The 21347-nt window shown below is 41.2% G+C and overlaps 1 protein-coding gene across 1 annotated transcript; it reads right to left on the bottom strand.

The window, feature by feature from the left end:
- Positions 1-959: 959 nt before the first annotated feature.
- Positions 960-19073, bottom strand: ACSL5 (acyl-CoA synthetase long chain family member 5). Its single transcript, XM_072869903.1, has 21 exons — positions 18953-19073; positions 12896-13081; positions 12222-12330; positions 11491-11555; positions 11311-11412; positions 10883-10982; positions 9471-9649; positions 8733-8765; positions 8464-8515; positions 7958-8031; positions 7423-7500; positions 6306-6440; positions 5689-5823; positions 5519-5614; positions 5190-5262; positions 4207-4295; positions 4010-4126; positions 3416-3559; positions 2729-2830; positions 2273-2344; positions 960-1849 (listed from the first exon to the last, which is right to left on the bottom strand). The coding sequence occupies exons 2-21, from the start codon at positions 13049-13051 to the stop codon at positions 1709-1711; spliced, it is 2052 nt and encodes a 683-aa protein (XP_072726004.1). The 5' UTR covers positions 13052-13081; positions 18953-19073; the 3' UTR covers positions 960-1708.
- Positions 19074-21347: the final 2274 nt, after the last annotated feature.

The following is a 21347-nucleotide window of genomic DNA, read 5'->3' as shown; positions in this document are numbered from 1 at the left end:
CACCTGGGGGAAAAGATTAAGCCATCAGTAACTTTTAAGTCACATTGCTTTAAGGAGGCATGGGAAAGATGAGCAGCATAGTTACATGCACTTTCAGAGTCTTAGAAGCCTTTATAACCTCAGGTTATGACAAGCACAACAAGTGACACAACGGTTACCTGAAAATGTCAGTCTTTGGGCCTAGACTAGAAACAGAATTGGGTCAGTTGTTCTTACTAGTCAAAGCTAGAGATGCCTCACAGCAAGGGGTGGGTCTTTCCTGACCAGCAATTCTACTGGTTGCTTTCATTTTGGGGTATCTGACCAAGAGCATTAAATACAGAGAGGAACAGCCACGAGCTGTTAAGAATCTGGCACAGACAAAGAGAATTGGCATAGGAAAGCTACGTGTACTCCCCTGTGTTACATCCTTGTTAGCACTGCATTGCCTTTTGGACTGATACAGCAGACTGCTACAGGGACAGGGAGGAACTGTCAGCAGAGACAACATACACTGACTGAAGAGATGTTTCCTAAGATAGAGACAGTACTCATCTTGCCTAAATAGTTTTCTAAAGAAGCAGCTTTAGCCCTAGAAAATGGTATCTGATGCCTTATTTCATGTGATAGGCTGAGCTGGAAGAATGAATTTATGCTGAAGGCTTGGGCACATATTGCCTTACTACAAGAAAAGGAAAGTAGAGTAGAGGAGCAACATCTGGTCTGGCCCTATCTTATTGCCTCATGGCTGGAGCTGTGGCTGAGCAGTGACAGCATAGGAAACAAGTTAGCTTTCTGCAGCAGTTGTGTTCTAGCTGCAGCTATCTATAACCAGGCAGCAGTAAACCTTGCAGCTGACAGTCTGATTGCAGCATAGAAACAAGTCACTCGCACAGGCTTTTGTTTGATTGTGCAGTTACAATTTATTGCATCCTATATCCTTAGGAACAACAGCTAAAGTTTTCCACTTACCAGGCTCAAATTTGTAAGTGTAGAGGCTTTATAACTGCTATTGCATTTGAGAACATGTGCAAAACTGATCCAGTGCCTCCCATACTAGAGTATAAACTGTGTGCTCTAGACACATGCTTTGTAAACCAGTTGATGCCAGACTACTCATTTTCATTAAAAACAACCTATACTGTGTGGTCCAGGGCTAGGAACAGGAAACTCACTTCTGTGTTTGCTGAACAGATGTTAAGCTCCAATTCATACTGTGACAGCTTGAGTTGAGACAGGTTATAGCATCCTGAGTGGAAACTGAAGTGTTACCTTCCTGCACCTGGTTTTTGAACTATTCCCCCCAAAAAAAATATGTAACTGCATGAAAGAGTTCAGTCTGATTGCAGATCAATCCACAAAAGGTAGCGATGGAGTTCATAGTTGGAGCAGGAAAACAGGATTTGCTTTTGACAGCGAGATGTGCATACAGCTGCCTTGTAAAGGCTGAGGCTCTTGAGTGTTTTTTTGTGCTTCATTCACAGTCCAAGGAAGATGAAAGTTCTGGCTTTGCTTAGACAGCTGATTCTTAGTCCTGCAAGATGTGATCGCTGCCAGTTGTCAGTTATACCATAGCCATCTTCATCTGAAAGTAATTTTTTCCAGGATACCAGAAACAATATATTTAAGTTCTCCTTGCTCCCCTCCACTCATGCATGTGTTCTCCATAGGTCATGTAGTGTCACAGATTTGTTTGGATACTCCATGCAGTTTAATTTAAATTAGCCACTTACTCCTGCGTACTCGAATAGAGGTCCTCAATCTGATTGTGGAAGAGTTTAACAAGCTCTGCTCGCTTTGCCTTCAGTGTTGGTGTCAAGAGTCCATTTTCTACAGAGAACATCTCTGTGTGGATGTACAGGTCTTTAACCTATTAAAACAAAATAATTTAGTACATGACACTTACATAATTGCTTAGAGGACAAACAACAGTTCTTCCCAGCTTCCTTGAGCTCAGTGCAAGAACTCAGTCTCAGGACCTCCAGTAACTAAACTGGTTTTTGATGCAAGTCAAACTCCTTTTGACTGACAGCAAGCAGATAGGCTGGAACTACAGTACAGCTCCTGCAGCCTATGGTGAGCCTCCACTCCATCTCATGGCAGTTGCTACTGTGGCCCTGTATAGCCGCCTGTCTCTTGACCAAGTCAATGTTTCACTGCCTCCTTCAATCAGTTGTCCTGGGCAGCTGTCTTAGATCCCATCCTGGCACAGTCAGTAACAGGAATGCAGACTTCCCAGCCATTGCATTAGCAATACAGGTCCTTGTGACAAGCAGGATTTGGAAGTACTCACTTGTTCAAAGGATTTAAGACCAGCCTCTTTCCCCAGTCTGACCATATCTTCTAAAATAGCTTTCTTCACTGCCTAGAAGAAACAGAGCAAGAACAGAGTGGGTAGAGCTGCCATTTTGTAATTGCAGTTCGGGACCATACCCATTGCCTAGTCAGTGAAAACTGAGGCTGGCAAGAATACATGTACATATTTCAGCATTCAAGATTTCTCCTATTAAGGCCACTACAAGATTGTATCTATCTTCTCACTGGAAAAGAAGCAGTGATAGCCCTTGAAACATCAAGAGACACCTAGACTTAGTTTCAGTTTTTACCTTAAGGCTGCTTGCATGATTCTCCCAGCATTAAGGCAGTTAAATTTACAAAAAAGGTGGGTAAAAATGAAGTCAAAGCAATGCAAGATTGGACTTCAGATTAAATTCTACCTATAACCCACTAAAAAGGTAAAGCCACTCACTGGATTTTTGCACACATCTTCATAGGAACCTTTTATTCCCAGTTTTGCTGCAAATCCTGGAAGTGTCTCAGGATCAGGAACCACTATACCTATTAGAAAAGACTGAAAACAAGGGGAAGTAGTCATGTTTAGACCAAGATAAGGCATCTGAAATTACTTTGATTGTCTATGTGAACTTGGTTATGGACAGTATCTCTATACTAAGCCACATCGACATCCCCATCTGTTTCCAGAATTTGGAAGGTAGCTACAAGGACTTTCAACTCGCTTATCCGAGTTCTGACAGCAGTTCAGAGAGCAGTTTGTCCATTATGTGTGCTAAACACTCCAGCAATTACTTTTGGCTGGTTTTCAGATTGAAGACTAGCCTCTGCTAGCATAGGTGACACCTCTGTGGCAAAGGAACAGAGAAACTACACAGAGCTGGCGTGACATACAAATCCCATACAAGTATGTAATTAACCTTTACCCAACTTGCAACTTCATTCCAAGATCTCCTTTTCTTTGGTGTCAAGAGGGAAGGCTATAGACAGCCTAAAAAGTCTGAAAGGATATTCCTATAAACGTGGCACTCTTGGGAACAGATCTTGTTCAAGGACTCTTGTATATGCATACGTTTGTGCCCTGATCTTCCAGAACTCATTGTGGGAGGAATCTTGCAGGATGCTCACTCCTAACATCACTTACTCTCAGGCTTTCCCCATGTACAAAGACCTGGGCTACAGGAGCACTTCTGATATAGACATTTTCTATCTTCTCTGGAGCAATGTATTCTCCTTGTGCAAGTTTAAATATATTCTTCTTCCTATCGATGATCTTCAGTGTTCCATTCTAGAAGTTAAAGATAGAGGCCATTAGTTTCAAGTATCTATCTTGCTTCTGTAAGAAGCAGAAAGATAATGGGTTTGGTTTTGTTGTATGAAAGACACATGCAAGTCTGGAACTGGTCTTTGCTCTCTACAGAGAGAAGGGGCACTTCTTCTAATTTCTTCAGTTAGCTCAGAACATGATTAGACAGCTCCTTTATTCTCCTCTGACAGAAACCAAGACACCTCGTTGTTCTTCATTGTGGAAGTGACATAGTCTTAACTACAGGCCTAGCAGGTATTATTTGAGATCTTGTAACCCAGTTGGTCTTTGGAGCTTTGCCTGGAGTTACTTGGTGAATGATAACAAAATACTGTGTAAGGTTTTATCCTAGAATTCACTTCTCCAGCTTTAAACTGTAAACTACCCAGGAATTCACATCCAAGGGATGGTTTGTATTAAGAAATTACTCACAGGCAACCATTTCCCTATGTCTCCAGTGTGGAGCCAGCCATCTTTATCAATTGCTTCTGCTGTCTTCTCAGGGTCTTTCAGATAACCCTTGAACACATTTGGTCCTTTAATGCAGACCTATAGCAAGCACAGAACATTGTTAGTCCCCAAGTCTTATGTTTCAGTACTTCCTGACACACACAGGAGATGGTACCTACCTCGCCTTCATTGTTAGAAGAGAAGTAGTTCATTTCTTCCACATCATCTAGTTTTATGATATTGCAAGCCAGAGGGGCTCCAACATGGCCTAAGAGAAAAAAACCCAAGGACGGTTATGTTTTGGGGATTCTGCTAGCAGTTGGTCTTATTTGATTTAAAGCTAGAAAGACTATGTCTTGAAGTGAGATGGGAGAACTTGGGTGCCCCCTACATATGAAAGACTTCAGTGATAGCAGATACTTTATAGCTCTGTTCACTGCTTTAGCAAGAACCAGTACTATTTAGAGGAGTCTGACACCAAATGTTCAAGAAAGTTATTGTAATGCCATTTTCAGACAGTTAATGCAGGATAAGTAGCAGCTAAGTCTCAATGCTTAGAGCCATTTATTGGTGTAATCAACCACACCAACCATGTACCACACTTGCCTCCACACAATTCCCTCATAGACCCTGGTATTCATTTGCATTTCATCTTCATTATGCTCTGCAGTTACTGTGTTCTCAAAGATGGTGACTTCAGCTTGAATTTAGAATACCCAATAATAAAAACATCCTTGCTAAGATGAAAGCTAAATCTTCAAGGTCAGGTAGTCCTTCAGGAAAATAGTCAAGTATCATGCCTGATATTTTAGTCATAATTCTTTGAGTAAAACCAGTTATTTGGGAGCTAAAGCTAGTTTCTTAATGCCATTTGGGAAGTCCTTGTCCAGTTTGCTCAGCTCTGTACAGACACTCCTTTCCTGTACACTGGGACAGGGTCTAAGCTGACCTATGTCACTTTACACAAGAGATCCTCACCTACTTGAGTCAAAGAATTTTGGTACCTATTAAGCATACAGTTGACTGTTGCTACCAAGAATCACTTTGAGGTTAAGTACCCAGGATTTAACTTTCATTGAACTAAAAGCAGTAGAACACCTAAGCTTGAGTGCCACTTTCTGCTGACAGCTGTAGGAGAGTTTCCAAGTCTCGGCTACCATACCTGTTGTCCAGTCTCCAGGCATTGAGAAAGTGCATCCAGCTGAGCATTCAGTCTGGCCATAAGCTTCAAAGATCTGTGTGAGAAAGGATGAACATTCTTTGAACATCAAGTCCATGGTGTAAAAGAGCTCAGTTTCAACTATGCCTGTGCTCAAGTCTTCTTCTTAGGAAGGAAGCCAAGACAATCTTAGCCTTTAGGACTTCTTGGTCTTATTGGTGTAACTGACAGCAATCTCCCCAGGAACAAGCTGGGCTGGACCACAGCTGTATCATTGGTCACTTATTTGCACATAATCAAACAGGTCTTACTTTAAGAAAAACTCAGCTTACCTGACAGCCCAGTGCTGCTCTAAGAAATGTCAGGACAGAGGGAGATATAGGGGCTGCGCCTGTTACCACTATACGCACCCTTCCACCCATGGTTTCCTACAAGTGAAATAGAAGCCATCAGATCCTCCAATGATACATTGCTCAGCTTATTTACACTTGGAATAACTTACCTGAACTTTTTTGAAGATTAGCTGATCCCAAATGCTGTCATTTCGAATTATGCCCTGTTTTATTTCAGCCATCTTCATAGTCACAGCAAAGTTTAAGAGGCAACGTTTCACTGGGCTCTTTGCACCACTTTGTATCTGCAAAGAAAAGTATTGGTAACTCTTGGGTTTAACTCACATCTGTACCTCCAGTTCTTGCTTTGTTAGAAGGGACCATACCTTACTTTGATGTTCTAGGGTCTGTCTTCACTACTGCCATGGTTTAGGAGATGAACCAAGGGGCAATACTAATTTGTGTTACTGCTGACATACTTCAGCCATAGCTTTGAGGGACAGGGATCCTTCTAGATTTGCACTTGCTTCATTTGTGTTCCAAAACTAAACAAACTTTTTGTCTGTGAACAGCAACAGACTTAGCTCAGTCATGACTGGATACACTGTTCTTATACTGCAGGTCCCAGGACTCTTTCCATCTCCTCAGAAAGGATTTTAATGAATTCTTCCTGCTAAGGACTAACTAACTAGTGGTGATGTTGTGATACATTCAATATTAATTTAAACTTGTATGCTTGCTTAGATATATGAACATGAAGATAATTTAGCTAACATTGCTCACATACCTTGTCGTATATTCTATTGAGCAGTCTTGGTACAACTGGAAATAGCGTTGGCTTCAAGGTTTTCATGTCATCTGGTAGCAATTTGATATCTCCCTGGAAGAAGCCTACTTTTGCTCCACAGCTGTAGACCACAGTCTAAAAATTGACCAGACTAAGCTTAGTCAAGGATAATTCTTAGCTTCATTGGCCATAATTATTTGTCTATGGAAAGCAGCATGATTTCCAGTGCACAGTGGTAGGAAAGTTCTTGCGTGAAAAGGTTTCGAGGAAATACAGAAGGCTATCATACCTTTTACTATAATTTAATTTATAGAAGCCCAGATGCATAGATTAAGTTCTGGCATGCAACTTTGATTCGTAGTCCATGAGCACCACAAAACAAAGTTTCATGTTATGGTTGAATACAATTAATATGAGCTTCACCACAATGTAACAGCTGTTCTATTTTGGTATCTTTTGAGATACCTAGATATTTAAATACAAGGCAACAGAAGAATTTAACATCTTGACAAGGAATAGGACAAGACGCATTCTGTTTTAAATACTGGGTTGGGAACTGAGGTTAAGAGACTGTTCTGGAGACCATTACATGTAGAAGAATTAGATCCTGCCACAAAGTTGCTAATGTTCCCTGGAGGAAGCCTTGCTCCTACAACATGCTGGAGGAAGTGCATTAATTGGAAGACTAGAACTTCAGCTTAGGAACCAGATAGGGAGGATGACACAGCCCAGCAGAGTAAACAGTGGAGAACATACCACTGTTTACCTCCGAGTACTAAATCCACTGCTTCCTTCCACTTCTTAAACTGCTTCCTCTTCATGTATTAGCTTTCACTGCGTTTGACTAAGGTCTTGATGCTGTTAATTTCCCTTGCTGATTTCTTAGTAAATCACAGACTCAGTGAGGCTGGACTGAAGAACAAAGCTTCATTTAATGAAGATAGTAGCCATATCTTGGAGAAGTAACTAGGGATTATTTAGTCAGTGCAGAGGTTTTATTTTAGGTAGGTGGTCTTAACCATTTAGGTATGGCTTCTAACAAGTGTTACTGTCTGAACTAGTTCATACATCCAAGATCTTCTACAGAAGCTTAGTAGCATGCACACAGTCTACTTACCTGTACAACTCTCTCAAACATGTGAGCTAAGGGAAGATAGGAGATGGTGATATCTGAACTTGTACACTCAACTGTGTTCTAGAGGGGAAAGAAACAGAAGTAGGTTAGCACTCCCTATGCCTGCTGGAGTTACTCTTAAGCAGAAAGTGAATAAAGTTTGGATCAATTTGAGTACTTTGAAGGGGACACTTCAAATGACTGAAGCAACTCAGGCTCATCCATCACCTCTTCAAAATTTGGAGCTGTAACTCAGCCATACTAGATCAAGATTAGTTTTATGTTTTGGCAAGACTTGAAATAGGGTAGTTTAGTACTCTTGGCATTTAGGACTGACTCATTCTAGAATAACTTATGTGTAGAAGTTCTTGTTAAAGGTTAAACCAAGTTTATTGCAATACTATTGTCCCATTGAAATATGGGCTCTTAGGAAAGCATGAGTTTGATGGGAGTGAATGGTTTGCAGAAAATGCTCACATTAAAGCTAGTTTCATGACTGAGTGACATAGCCTAGAGATCACCATTAGCAGTAGCTTACCTCTGTGCTTCTAAGGAAAGCAGCAGCATTTGCAACAACGTTTTGATGTGTCAGCATGGCTCCTTTAGGGTTACCTTTGGAGAGATCGAGCAAAGTCAGCTGTGGCTCTGACTGCTTCTGCTGTCAGTTTCCCATGTCTTGTTTGGCTCAGTTTGAACTATCTTGGTATTAGGCTCAGTCATAGCATGCATTGTCTTAAGAGATCACACATGTGCCTCATCTTGAGTGCTTTCAGCTATGGATATTATATAAAGGAAATGTCTACTGAAACAGCAGAGTAATTAGGAGTAGCATAGAGAATGCTGAAACAAGATGTTTCTCTAGCCCCCATGGGTCAGAATACAGACACAGTTAAACAACCAATCTCTTTAACATTAAGGCTCTGTATTTTTCATAGGGTAAGACAACATGAATTTGGCTATTCTTCCCCTCAGCTCTAAGAAGCTTTGTCTTAGTGAACTTGACTTGTAGTTTTAGTGAGGAAGCATCACTGTATATTCTCTTACCTGTGGTTCCACTGGTAAAACACACGATGCAAAGATCTTCAGGCTTAGGAGGCTAGAGGGAAAAAGCCACATAAGGTCGAGTAAGGATTATATTGCTTATCAGTATTTACATACACTTCCTAAAGTGGACTGAACCAGGAATTCTGTTTGGAGACAGCAAGACAAGATACAAAAAAAAATCCTGCCAGCCTCCTCTACTAGCTGCATGGCAAGAAGTCTTTTCAGAGACTAGTTTTGCAAGTTTATAATTGTTCCACAGAGATACTTACAACTGGTTCTCTGATGTTGTTTCTTCCCAGCTCCTGTGTTAGAGAGAAAACGCATCTTAACAATTGCAACAGAAAGATGTGCAACAACAGTAGGTGAATAGATAATTGCATTTCAAATGCAACACTTGTTTTTACTTTGCCTCTTGATACTCTGTCTCATTCAGAGGGAGATGTTGGTCTTCCTGAATTTAATACACACAACGTGGAAAAGGTGACTCCTGGGGTTGTGGAAAGCATGAATTTGAGTGTGTAGAAAGTGATCAGAACTACTTAAGGAATTTGGAATTCCTGAGTGGAGATATTTCATTTTATTTGATACAGGCCACACCTCTTATACTTTACATTTATGCATCATATCTGGAAGATTAAGCCTAGTATTGGCATGTCAAAGCAGCCAGTAATTTGCACTTACAGTTTCAATTAGACTCAACTGCCAGCTTAGAAGCCTGATAAATCCTGTTACAACTGCACCATGAATTAAGCTAAGGAAGTCTTCAGTTTAATGCATACTGACTGTCCACAACACACGGACACAACTTTAGTCAATGGTGTGAACTCTGCAAGTCCATTTGGCTAAATATATCAAGTTTTGAAATGACTGCTCATCAAGATCTCAGGTACAGGTGTGACCACTGGATAACACCTACATTAAAGTGTCATTGTTGCCAGAGAAGGTCCAGATGTCTATCTGGCAAGGAATTCCTCTGCAAGATCAAGCAGAAGCCTTTAGTCACCTACCTCAACCTCCTGCAGTGCTAGAATTTCAACTCCTGCTTTAGCTCCTCTGTCCTTGAGCTCTTGATCAAAGAGATCCATGAGAATGATAGTCTTCAGACATGGGGTCTTTTCTTGCTCACAGTTCTCAAGCAAGATCTGTGCCTTCTCGGGCTTGTCACAGATCACTATGCTTATGTCAGCTACAGAAAAGAAGTTACATTTCAGAAGTCTTTTAAAAGACACAAGGCTAGTGAGTGACAGCTCAGTAGCACATACATTTAGAAGATAGCACTGGTTTGTTCTAAAGCCATTTGCATTTGTTCATATGGATTCAGTGGCTGGCTTACAGTGCTGAGAAGGTTCCTCCTACCATGACCAACTGATTGGGCAAACTTGAGATTCTGTGTATACAAAGTGAGGGCAAATGCTGAGGAACTGAAGAGAAGTATCTTCAGTCACAGTCAAGATGATAGGCATTTAAACTTTCGGTATTGCCATAAAAGCTCAGAATTGTCCTCACTGATTGTTTAGGTTTAGCCATCTTCCTTAAATCTAAAGAAATTTAGACCTGTTTGAAAGAGGTGGCTAAAATTCTTGAGTTAATGCTTCAGCTTCCCTGCATGTGCAAGTGTTTTATGCAATTACAAAAGCATTTCCCATTAACTCAGCAGGGGAATTGGATTTGCCTGAACATGCTGGTTCCCTGTTAGCCTAGTAGGTCACAGCTGTGTAGTCCCAAGGCAAGACCTGTTTGCAAGGTTCACCAGCATAACTGTTGAAGTGATTTTGCTTGTCAAATCTTGTTTATGAGTTGGATCCCAGATCATTGTGACAGCAGTGGATATTTTTCCCCCCCCATATCTCCCCTAAGACTGGGGGAAGAAAGTTTGAAGATTTATTCAAGCTTCCTCGCCAGTTTCTTCCATGATGGCATGCTAGTTGTTGCTTCTGTAGAGCAACAGGCCCTAACCAGGTAGATTAAACAGATTTAGGCATATCTTTACCCTTCCCTCCTCCACTCTTTACATGCTACAACTTTAAATCAGAGAGACACATCTAGTATTAATTTGCATGCAAGCCTGTCTGCATTGTCTGATTGTTTGGCAGCGTGGGAGTTCAAGATTGCAAAACCTCAAATAGCAAATAGTTGAGCACTCTGATTGCAGGATGGTCCACAGGATCTAGCAGGTCTTCAGTGGACTTGCACTCAATACACTAAGAGACATAGGAAGCCCACTGGCTTCTTCTAGGCATTGAACCATGTCCCCGCAAAGCAGCTTCATTTACAGAAATTAATTAAGTTTCTATAAAAGTATAAGAGTAGTAAGGTTAAAGCTACTCTGATTTTTGCATCAAATTCCCTTGAACTTCAGCCTTCTCAAAACAAAGCTTCTTAGAGAAATCATTATGAAATAGTGGAAGTCAGTATTTACCTTTGTTAACAATATATACAATGGCCTCTGGCCCCAGAGTGTCATAGAGAGGAACAGCAACCATTGAGTAAGTGTAGCAGGCATACTCTGAAATGATCCACTGAAGAGAGAAAACAGTACAGCTAAGGAAAACTAGCAGCTCACAAGACAGGATTACCTACAGATTTCATACAGCTCGACTAGCCCATGCACACCTTAGTAGTGGGAGTTGTGTAAGGAGCATGTCCATGAAATTCTTAGAGTAGTGAGGGTTCAAGATCATTGTATTACATGCCTGGCATGGTATGTGCTCAGTAATAAGGGAACTGGGAAGGGAAAAGCCAGTTGTGACTGTTCCTCATGTGGCCTCAAGCTATTTAAATACAGACCCTCCTCTCTCTGCAGGGTGTCAGAATATTCTGGGAAAGAATATTCAATTTGTTGCTTACCTCTGGCCTATTCTGAGCAAAAATGCCAATAAACTGGTTTGATGATGGTTTGCATCCTTTTTGCAGAAGCCCTGATCCCAGGTATTGAGCTCTGTCCAAAACCTGTAAGATAATTTTCCCCCACTTTAGTGTTACAAGACAGTATCCCAAATTACATAATCTGTCATGTACAATACTCACCTGTTTATAGGTCAGCCACTGATAAGGTTGGTTGGGTTTTCTGTAGCCTAAACAGCTGCCATTTCCTAATGGAAGAGTTCAGAAAAGCAGTTGTAAAGCTCAGTGCTGAAGTTGCTTAGCACTTCAATGCAACAATAAGTGGGAAATATTTTCAGTCAGACATCCAGCTAACTGTAGGGAGCATGGAAGTGCACAGCGTCCATAGTTAAGCACTTTGCCCAAACCAAGATTGTAAGACTGTTGGCTTTATCCTTACAAGCAATACTTCCAAGATCTGGTGATATTTTCCCATTTCACAACCCATATGAGATTGAAATATCTGCAAGCTATCCCATATTTCCATGCATGGGACCCTTGAAGTCACATGTGCACAAATTCATACCTGTTGTAAGCAGGCAGTAATTTTACACTAAAACCCACATCATAAGACAAAGCAGAGGTGTTGCCCCCAACTCCCTCTGATGCTTAGTATCTGCTGACTCTTCACTGAACTCTACCATCTTAAGCTTCTGATGTTTGTTCCTGCCCAGTCTGTCAACCAAGACTACTTCTAAATCACTGGGGCGGGGGAGGGGGTGTGAAATGGTCACTTGTCACTCCACCCCACAGAAGGCTAGAAAAGCTTTTGCTAGCCTGAATTATTACTACAGACAAGAGGCAAGGCAAAAGAGCTTGGAATAATTTTATTTACTTGTGATAGGCAAGTACTAACTAGCAGATGCAAAGCTTACCAGAAGCATGCAGTCCTCTCTGAAAAACTTCATACAAGGTTTTACTGTCTTCAAAGTAATAAGAAAGCAGGTTATTATCTGTCAAGAGGGCACCTCTTCTGGCTCCTCCCTAGGAACAGATGCAGTTCCACAGTTATGAAACAGTGCAGAACAGATGCAATGTCATTTGTTCCTCAGCCATTCTCCCAGCTATCCCCTTTAAAGCATTTCAATAGCATTGCATTGTTAGGGAAGTCTCATTTTCCTTCCTGATTTTGATCTACTCAGTCATCAGTCATATGCAGAGGAATTTTCTAGATGGCCTAGATTAATATTCAATTACAGGTTATTAGAGAGACCTTGACTAAGAGTGAGTGCTACCACTTGCCTAGTTACATGAAGTCTAGCACCAGCCTCGAAGCTGATGCAAAGCATTTAAAATACAGAAAAAAGGCAGTGACAGCCAAGGCCATCTGGTAAAAAGCCCACCTAACCCTGTTGGCAAGAGCTGCTGTTTCTTACTCTTAATGTCTTACGACTTCCCTTCTCCCCACCATACTGTTGAGTTGTACACCTGGGAGAGAAGGCTATGTGTATCAGACAGGAGAGCTTCCACTAATACCCAGAGTCAGAATGGATCAGTATGCAGATTAAGCTCAAAAATAGTCCATGCCCACAAGCAGAGTAAGTATTACCTCAATTCCTACTGACTGCTTGTTCAAGTCAACAGGAGGCAAAACAGGTTTTGGCCTGCTTATCACCCACAGGAAGATGGCAGCTCCAAATACAATAAGACTAATCAATGCTGGTGTTGGGAGCGGTGAGAACAAGACTTGAAGTATCCACATCATTGTGCTGGATCAGTGGAGCCAGAGTTGAACCTGAAACAAACAGGAGGTTTAGTAGACATGAGTTAGAAACGCTCACTACCTATGAGCCATGGTTACTTAAGTAGTTTGTTAAGCAATACTACAAATCATTTCAGCAGTTTGCCCCTGAAGAGTCCTGGTACAATAATGAAGCATGCTTATGCAATGCTTTAAGCCTCTTAAGAGATCTCAAGTCGCCTGTCCCCATAAATCTTAATCTATGCTGCATCCACCTCCACAAAAAGCTGAAGCCTGATGAAGTCAGACAAGGAACAGATGTCAATTCTTTCTATTCAAGAGTAAAAATCTGCCTGGGGAAAACCTGTATATAATTTCCCAAATTAAGTATAACCAAAAAATGCCTACAGTTCAGTGATGTGAGTAGTGGAAGTAAGAAAACTCCTCAATATTATAGCTGTCCAGTAGGAGGGGGTATTGCTAAAATAATAGGGGTATTGCTAAATTACATGTTTGTTACACCTACATATATAAGTCTGCAGGACAAGCAGTATCATCATGATCAGCTGCTCTTACTGGAAAGCAGGGTTTATGCTGTACAAGTATTTCAGATAGTGAAAGTGTGTTCAGCACGAGATAACTGCACAAGTCAAAACTGTGAAAGTTACTTTCCACTAGGAAGTGGTGTGCCATGGAAGTCAATGTGTGCAATGGAAGTCTAGCTGGGAAATACAGAAGCAGTTCTGCTGCTTGCATCCTCCAGAGTCTCTTCCTTCAAGAGTAAGGAAGCAAAAACTGAGAATGCAGGATTTCTTATAAGAGACAGAGACATCTACCTCAGCTTTAGAAACAAGTACATTAATCTCTAAAGTGTTCTGGTATGTCTAAGATTGAATGGCCAAGACAAATCTAGTACAGGTGACTGCTTTTTGTGTGAATCAACTCAGATCTCACACACTTACCTTTGCTAGTATCTAAATAGCTCTGCAGGACATGACACATCACACTTTGCAAGACGAATAACCACGCCCTTTCAAATTCCTTCATACAGAATCAAAGGAACCCAGTCAGTAGATAGTACGTCAGCTAGCAACTAACTAAAGCCCTGTACAAGAATACCAGGCATTCTGAGCAATGGGCTCCAGTTACCCTTTAGCTATAATTCCAAGAAAGTTGAAGGTATTTTCCAAACAGTTAGTAAATTCAGCCAGGCCCGTAAGTCAGAATTTGGGTCTCTGAGCCCAGACCGACCAGAGTTAGATCACTGTGTCTGGTTTACAGTTTTGTAGTTTTCAGTTCCCAGTGGCTGTGTTAATCAGCAATCCTAACTGTGATCTCTGGTGAGAGAAGGCATGCTTTGCATGCTCACCATCTGGGTAAGAAAGGGTACGTCAGAGGCTTGTCATCAAGTCCAAACTGCCAAAAGCATGTCACTTACATATCTGAAAAGTACCAACCCCCTAGACCTCTTTTCTTCTCTAAGCCTTAGTTACAATGTGCCCTTCAAACTCCTGACCTCGGTTTCATGTATTGAGAGTCAAAAAAAATTGTGCTACAGCAAGAAAGACAGGAGCTGCCCTTGGCACTCTGCACTGACTGACAGTTCCAGTCACTGGGCATATCAAACCTAGGAAGCACAAACCTGCTCTTTCTGCAGCACAGGGTATCACCCATCTCAACACCCTTCCTTTGGGCCTTTATCAACTGAGCCTGGAGAAAAAAATCCCCTAAACCAGGTCTGCTGATCGAGTTTACATTCAGGGCAAAGCCACTTAACAGTTTAGGGTCTAGCGCTGCTCTGTTTGGAAGACTGAAGTTTATTAATTAAGTGAATTTGGCAATCAGCTGCTCTTCATGATTTATACATTTGGCCTTGTAACCCATTACTGGAGCAGTTAGTAAGCAGCTTTCTGTAGGTGATTAAACAGTGTCTGGTTTATGGTGCAAGTCAGCCACTTCCTCTTTTGTTAACATGAACAAGTCACTTTTTTATAGCGTGAGCACTGAGGCAGCTTGGTGGAGGCAGCTGGATAGGCAAACTTTATTCCTTTAACTCAGAACCCACTACTAGATCCAAGTGACAGAGCAAATCACATTTGCACCATTTGTATGTTGGAAGCTTAGCTTGTTAGAAGTTGGCAAAACTAGACCTTGGCACATCTATTCTCACATCTTTTTAGAGGGATATGAGAGTATTCATGTTCTACTCCCCTGAATTTTGATTAATAGCAATCAGCTTGGGCTATTTTCCAGTCTTTTTCTGTCCCCAGATGGGCCAAAAGGAGTTTGCACTCAGTGCATTTCAGATGACTCTTCCCTGTATATGAAATTTTTCAATACGCAGTAAGAGAATAGAGCTATATGCAGGCAACTGAAGAGATCCCATGCCTGTACAGCTGTACCAGTTTTAGTGGCTGAAGTGTGCTCTCGTGTACTCATTTTAATAGTAATTTTAAGACAATTTCCTAGAAACCAGGAAGGATTGGTTGCCTTTAGGGTATCATGCTAGAGGTAATAAACAGAACCGGGGATCATGTCTCTAGCACCAAGTCCTCTACTATCACTTACTAACACTGCTTAACATTAACACTGCCTAATCAGACAGATCAGTGCAGTTGTCACAAATAGCTACTGTCTGTTACATGGACTTATTTGACAAAAAATTAACAGAGGACACTTGTTTGACCTTTTTGTGGTAAGGATCAGAGAACCCACTAACCCCAAATGCTCCATGCAGCAGTAAATAAGCAGTAAACTGAAAATCTTTCCATTAGGGTATTCTCACCTCCTCACTGACTCACATGCAAGGCAGTTTGTGCCAAGACACCTAGGAAGGCTGAACATCAGGCCCTGAAGGATAATGATGCTTGGAGCAGAGAACTCGCCAAGTCCAGAGAGAACACCTGATCAAGTTGAGAAAAGCCTGAAGAGGATTAAATGCAGCAAAGCTTTTGCCTTCAGATTCTGCATTGATTCCACAAGTCTCTCGCACAGAGAGAAGGAGAAACTAGACAGTAGTCTAATCCCAGCGTAACCTAACCAGCATCCCTATAGCTACTCAAGGATGATTTTCAGTTATAAGCCAAACAGATTTTTAATTTAAAGAAAGACCTGTTGACAAGTTTATCTCTAAAGCCTGGGAAGTATTGTATTCTCATTTGCTTCTAGGTTTGGTTTTTTTAGTAACTGTCTTCATTAGCCCACTTATAGCACTGAATGAGACTATACCTGTGCGAGTCAAAACCTAACATCCTTTAAAGCTACAGAAGTTAGTGTTGTGTCAAAAAAAGCACAGATACCTGGATGTTGTTTGCAATACACAAAAAAATGCTTTTCATATCTGAAAGACTATTTTCAATTCCCCTACTTTATGAATAGAATAGTGACAGTGTTTTGCTTTTACTTTCCAACCATGTTTCCTCAGATGGGTTTTAGTCACTCCTGTCAAAGTACATAGGGTGTGTTATTCAAGCTGTGGCAAGAGACTGTCAGCAAATTTGTCTCAATTCCCAGCATTAGGACAGTTGTTTCCTGTGCCTAGAACTTCTGCTGTAACTACTTGTCAAATCCACGTCACTGCTAGTTAATCACCTCCGGTATCCTCCCGCTTAATCCTGCTGCCTTCAAAGCAGACGAGCCAGCAGAGAGAATAGGAGTCTGTACTTCACAGAGTTTTCTGTGTATGGGAAGAGAACAGCTCTACCCTAGATCTCTCCTGTGGAGCAACTACAACCCAGAGCTTAACCCACAAATCCAAATGCCCTATGCATACGTAATACCTGATCTATATCAACTGAGTGAAAGTTCAGCTCAGTGCAGCATGAGACAAAGCCAGGACATTTTTGACAGACACCAGCTTCCACTGCAGGGCAAGTCTGAGCAGCAGCTGCTTTCTTAAGCATGCGGGGGAGCAGGGGTGGGGTGCTTGAAACCCCTGAGTTTTGAAGGGCTCAGCTCCCAGTGACCAGAAAGATACAAAATGCACAGGATGTCTCAAACCACCTGTTAGTCTTCTTGTGCAACACGACGCTAGACAGTTAAAGTGTACTTCGGTTGTCTGCCCTGATCAATGGTCAGGGATAAGATGCACTAGGCTCCAGAGTGCAAAGGCTTAGTTTTAATCAGAAGAGATTACAGTGATACCATTTACAGCCTTGAGTTCAGGAGTACATGTTCTCATTTCTACTGTATCCTCCCCCTGCAACCTCTACAGCAATTCCTTCACTAGCTAGAAGAAATGAAACGTTCTCTCCAAGTCAGGAGATTCTCTCCACTGGAAAGTGACTGAGCTTTGTGCCTCCAAGCGCGTAAGTATGAAGAAAGAAATAAGTGTCATCTCCACCACAGTAGTTCTTTACAGACAGCAAAGCAACCTCTGACACTTGCACCATTTCAGAAGCAGCAGTCAAGCACTGCCTGGGAGAATATTTTCTAGAATTATATTATTTGTCTCAAGTTTGCCTAAGAAACAGTTTGCATATGCCTTTCAGGTGATCATGAGAACTTGTTCATCAGCATTAGTAAGGTAAGATTGACTCTTTCCAAGCAGGAAGAGTAGAGTACAACCAACTACACTGGGGTTGCTAATTAGTTAGTTAACCACCAGTAGCTCACTCTTTACATTTGCTTCCACAGTGCAGCTCTTGCCTGGTGTCCTGCAGATGTGAGCCACTGTGCCAGTTCTACCTCCTTGGAAGCATTATATCCCATCTTCCTCCAGCTGCAGCAAGGAGAAATCTTGTGTTCTGCAGGGTTTAGGAACATTCAACTTTTAGCATTCAGAGAGAAGCTAAAGTGCAAAAGGTCAGCAGTGACTGCTGAACAGAGCCATGTAAAAACCACAAAGCAAAATCCACAGTAACTTGCATTAAGCCGAAGATACACTTTAGTTAGGATTTGCTTTCAGAGTACCTTGTATGAAAGTCAGAGCCAAGCAGTTCAAGTACCCTTTGATCTTGGCTGAGAAGCACTCTGCTGGGGGGTGGGAAAGAAGGAGGCCTCAGTAAGTTACTTTCAGGAAGTATAGTGCTCTGTGGTTTCAGACGACGTGTTACAGGCTATTTCTGGGCCTTGCTCATGAAACCTATTGAACTCAGGCTTTTGGTACACTTAAATAGAAAGGCCATTTTTTATAAAGAATTTTGCTATGTCTCATATTACTGTCCCTCCATCTGGGGGGCAATGACACCATGACACTGCTTAGTACTAAAAGTGGTTTTGTCAGATAAATTGAAAAGCCAAGCTTTCATATATATTTTTATATCAGGTTTTCTTCTTGAAAACTACCTGCTCAGAAAGATAGAACGGGTTCACCTAGCCCTTTGAAGTTTTGAAAAATCTAAAAAATAGTCAGTATAATGGGTTCTGTTACTGTTTATCCTATTAGATAATACAGGATCACATTCTTGCAAAACATGCATGCATCAGCATGATATCAATAGGAAATTATCTCTAGACACACAACAAGCATGGTTTAAAGAGCTAGAACTAAAGCTCAACTTGAAAATTCACACAGAACTCCTAAGAAAGCTAGAATATCATCATTAAGCATCTTACATAGCCACGCAGAGAAAAGGTAGCACTGAAGACTTCTAGATACTAATGTCTTTTATCACTACGTATTATTACAGTACTTACATTATGAAGAGCAAAGAGCAAACATATATCTGAACGTAACTCAGCTTAAGGTTAACATCTAACTGATAGCATGCTGCCAGAGATTTCCTAGCAGGCTCCTGAAAAACTCATTATCTTGAACCCTGCAGCTAATTACTGCACTTGCACATAGGTTATAGGAAAGCCCATGTGAGTAACAGTGAGCAAGCCCATTAGTAATAAAACAAATAAAAGTAGAACTTCATTACTTATACAGAAAATATTTCAGAGCAAATACAGACATGAGAACCAGTGATCAAAAATACCTACCATTTTGAAGACGGGGTGGGAAGCCAAGCTCTTTTCCTTAAGTAAAAGGGAGCCTTACCAGCACAGCAGTAAACCAACACCAATTAGGTAACACTCATGTTAAAAACTACAGCTAGTTCCCTCTCCCTGGTTTAAATAAATCAGCAAGCAGAAAAGCATATTGGGAAGGGAGCTTGTAAATGGGAGGAACTTGCATGGGGGAACTGAAGTGGTTAGAAAAAAAAAAATATGGAGGAAGTTGTTGAGTTTTTTGTTTGTTGATGAAAAGAGCTTGAAATACACACATTTCTGAAGAGCTAGGTGAAAAGTAGACCAAAACCTTTTGAAATTATATTTATCATTTATTGTTTATAATCTATTTGCTATTATTTTCTTGGAGTATAAAGCTGTACTCTCAACAATAGCAATTTTCTCTCTATAGCTGTGTGTACATTAAGCTGAGCAGAGCTTTGTAGCCTGTAATACCTACAAAATCCTTTCAGTACAGTATTTCTCATATACTGCTGTAACATACTTGCTGGTGGGCTGGATCCCCGTTTCTGCTGCTGGTTTTTGTTTATTTGTTTTTGGTGGGGTTTTTGTTGGGTTTTTTTCCCCCAAAAGCTACCTAGTTCTTTCTGCTGTGGTATAGACTTACATACGTGCAATTATTTGCATGAGGTAACAGTGAATCATGTTTCAAATCTCAGTTTTGTTTCCTGCTATGACAGGGATTTTCTTTATGGTTTTACAGTTGCATTTCTTTGTTTAAAAGTTTACAGCTGCTGCAGTTTCCTTTTTTCTCTCCGATGCTTGTCTAATATAACTGGAATTTTGCAGCAGGCTTGGAAGGGTGGGAAGACAGTAGCTTCACCTACCTCTCTTCTTTAGTGCCTTGACCTCAGATCTTGGAATTGTTTTCCTACTTAACAGTTTGCCCATCTGAAAGTTTTTCTATGCTGCATGATTTCAGAATAATCTGCTTAGCTAGACTAACTATAGCTGGGATGGAATAACATAGCATGTACTTGCATCCAGAATACAACCTGTCTTGGACCTTGGCTTGCTGAAACACATAGCCTCTACTAATTGCAATTATGTTTTTATTGCTGCTGTAAACATTATGCTATTCAGGTAAAGCTAACTTACGCTGTAATTGTGGCATTATGTAGCAATGCAGATATACTTTTAGGGATGCTGAGGCTTAATTCACTGATTTTGCCATAAGCTTTACATGAAGATAATAAAGAAATAGCTTGTTCTGCATGAAACTCCTCTGCCTTTGGCTTTGCCTACCCAGACCTGTTCCTGTGGCATTTAAGTGAAGCTGCGAGCTTCAGCTTTAATAGTGCCAGCCAGGGTGCACTTACGCTTAGAGAAAGGCAATGCCTCTTACAGAGAAGGGAAAGAAGGCCAGGCTCCCAGCCCAGCCAGTTCCATTATCACCTTCTTTGAGTGCCTCTCTCTGAGGATTTTCCCCCCTCAGATATCTGGCCTTAAGCTATTATTTTTCCAGGAGGAAGAGAAAAGCAGTGAATTCGCCCTGTCTCTGATCAGCTGTTGGGTAGCAATGCCGTGTATCTCAGATGCATTGACTTTGGCTGTGGGTGCGAAAGAACATGCTGGCAGCGCCATCCTACCTGGCCTGCCAGAAGCCCAGCGTGTGATGCGGAGGTCCCTGAGCTGGTAAGGTTACACTGCATTGCCTGGACTCAGTGGGTCTCACAGCTCCAACATAAATTGGATTAAGGGATGCACACAGAAAAGCCTTGGGGAGGATAGCTTCTCCTTAATGATTGGCTCTGTTTAATGCTCATAAATTAGAATACAGCCGATGCTCTTTCCCTGTATGCATAAGTGACATGAAAATTTTGAGGCTTTTAATTTTTGATACTGCCTCAAATGATCTGAATAAACTCCAGATTTTTATGAGAGGCACAAATCCATTTGTTGCTAGTAATTCTCTGCCAAAAAATAAAGCAAAAAATAAAGCAACTCATCCTTTGCTTCTTTTTGTACCCTTATATAAAATGTACACCTGGATCTTTCATACCCATTAGCAAATTAAGATGAGCAGTAGGTAGAATATGTGCATACAGAGTTCACGTTGTTTCCTTTCTGTTGTCACTGTCACAAAAGGTTTGCATAGAGGATGGATAAGATGAGCTTTTATAATAAACCTTAAGGTCATGGCACAACACAAGCTTTTGCTATCCAAAGATCCCCAAATAGACCATCTACCTATAGCAAATAGCAGAGGATGTAAATAAATGAAGGGAAAGCATTAGCTCAGTGTACAGTTTTCTCTGTTGTCACTTCAAGACTTGGATCTAAATTTTGTGCATCTGTGGGAAGTGTGGGCTGACTTCATTTGAAGGGTTTTTGAATTCCAGTTTGTTTTCTTAATGCTATGAAA

This window comes from Ciconia boyciana, chromosome 8 (assembly GCF_034638445.1).
Source record: "Ciconia boyciana chromosome 8, ASM3463844v1, whole genome shotgun sequence".
NCBI classification, from domain to species: domain Eukaryota; kingdom Metazoa; phylum Chordata; class Aves; order Ciconiiformes; family Ciconiidae; genus Ciconia; species Ciconia boyciana.
Note: the sequence above shows the minus strand (reverse complement) of the source record. Positions and strands in the feature narration are given on the sequence as shown.

Coding starts and splice junctions, on each gene's coding strand:
- ACSL5 (XM_072869903.1), bottom strand. CDS start 13,051: ATGATGTGGATACTTCAAGTCTTGTTCTCACCGCTCCCAACACCAGCA. Junction 8,766..9,470: donor TAGCACTGCAGGAGGTTGAG/GTAGGTGACTAA, acceptor TCTCTAACACAG/GAGCTGGGAAGAAACAACAT. Junction 5,824..6,305: donor TCAATAGAATATACGACAAG/GTATGTGAGCAA, acceptor TTTTCTTTGCAG/ATACAAAGTGGTGCAAAGAG.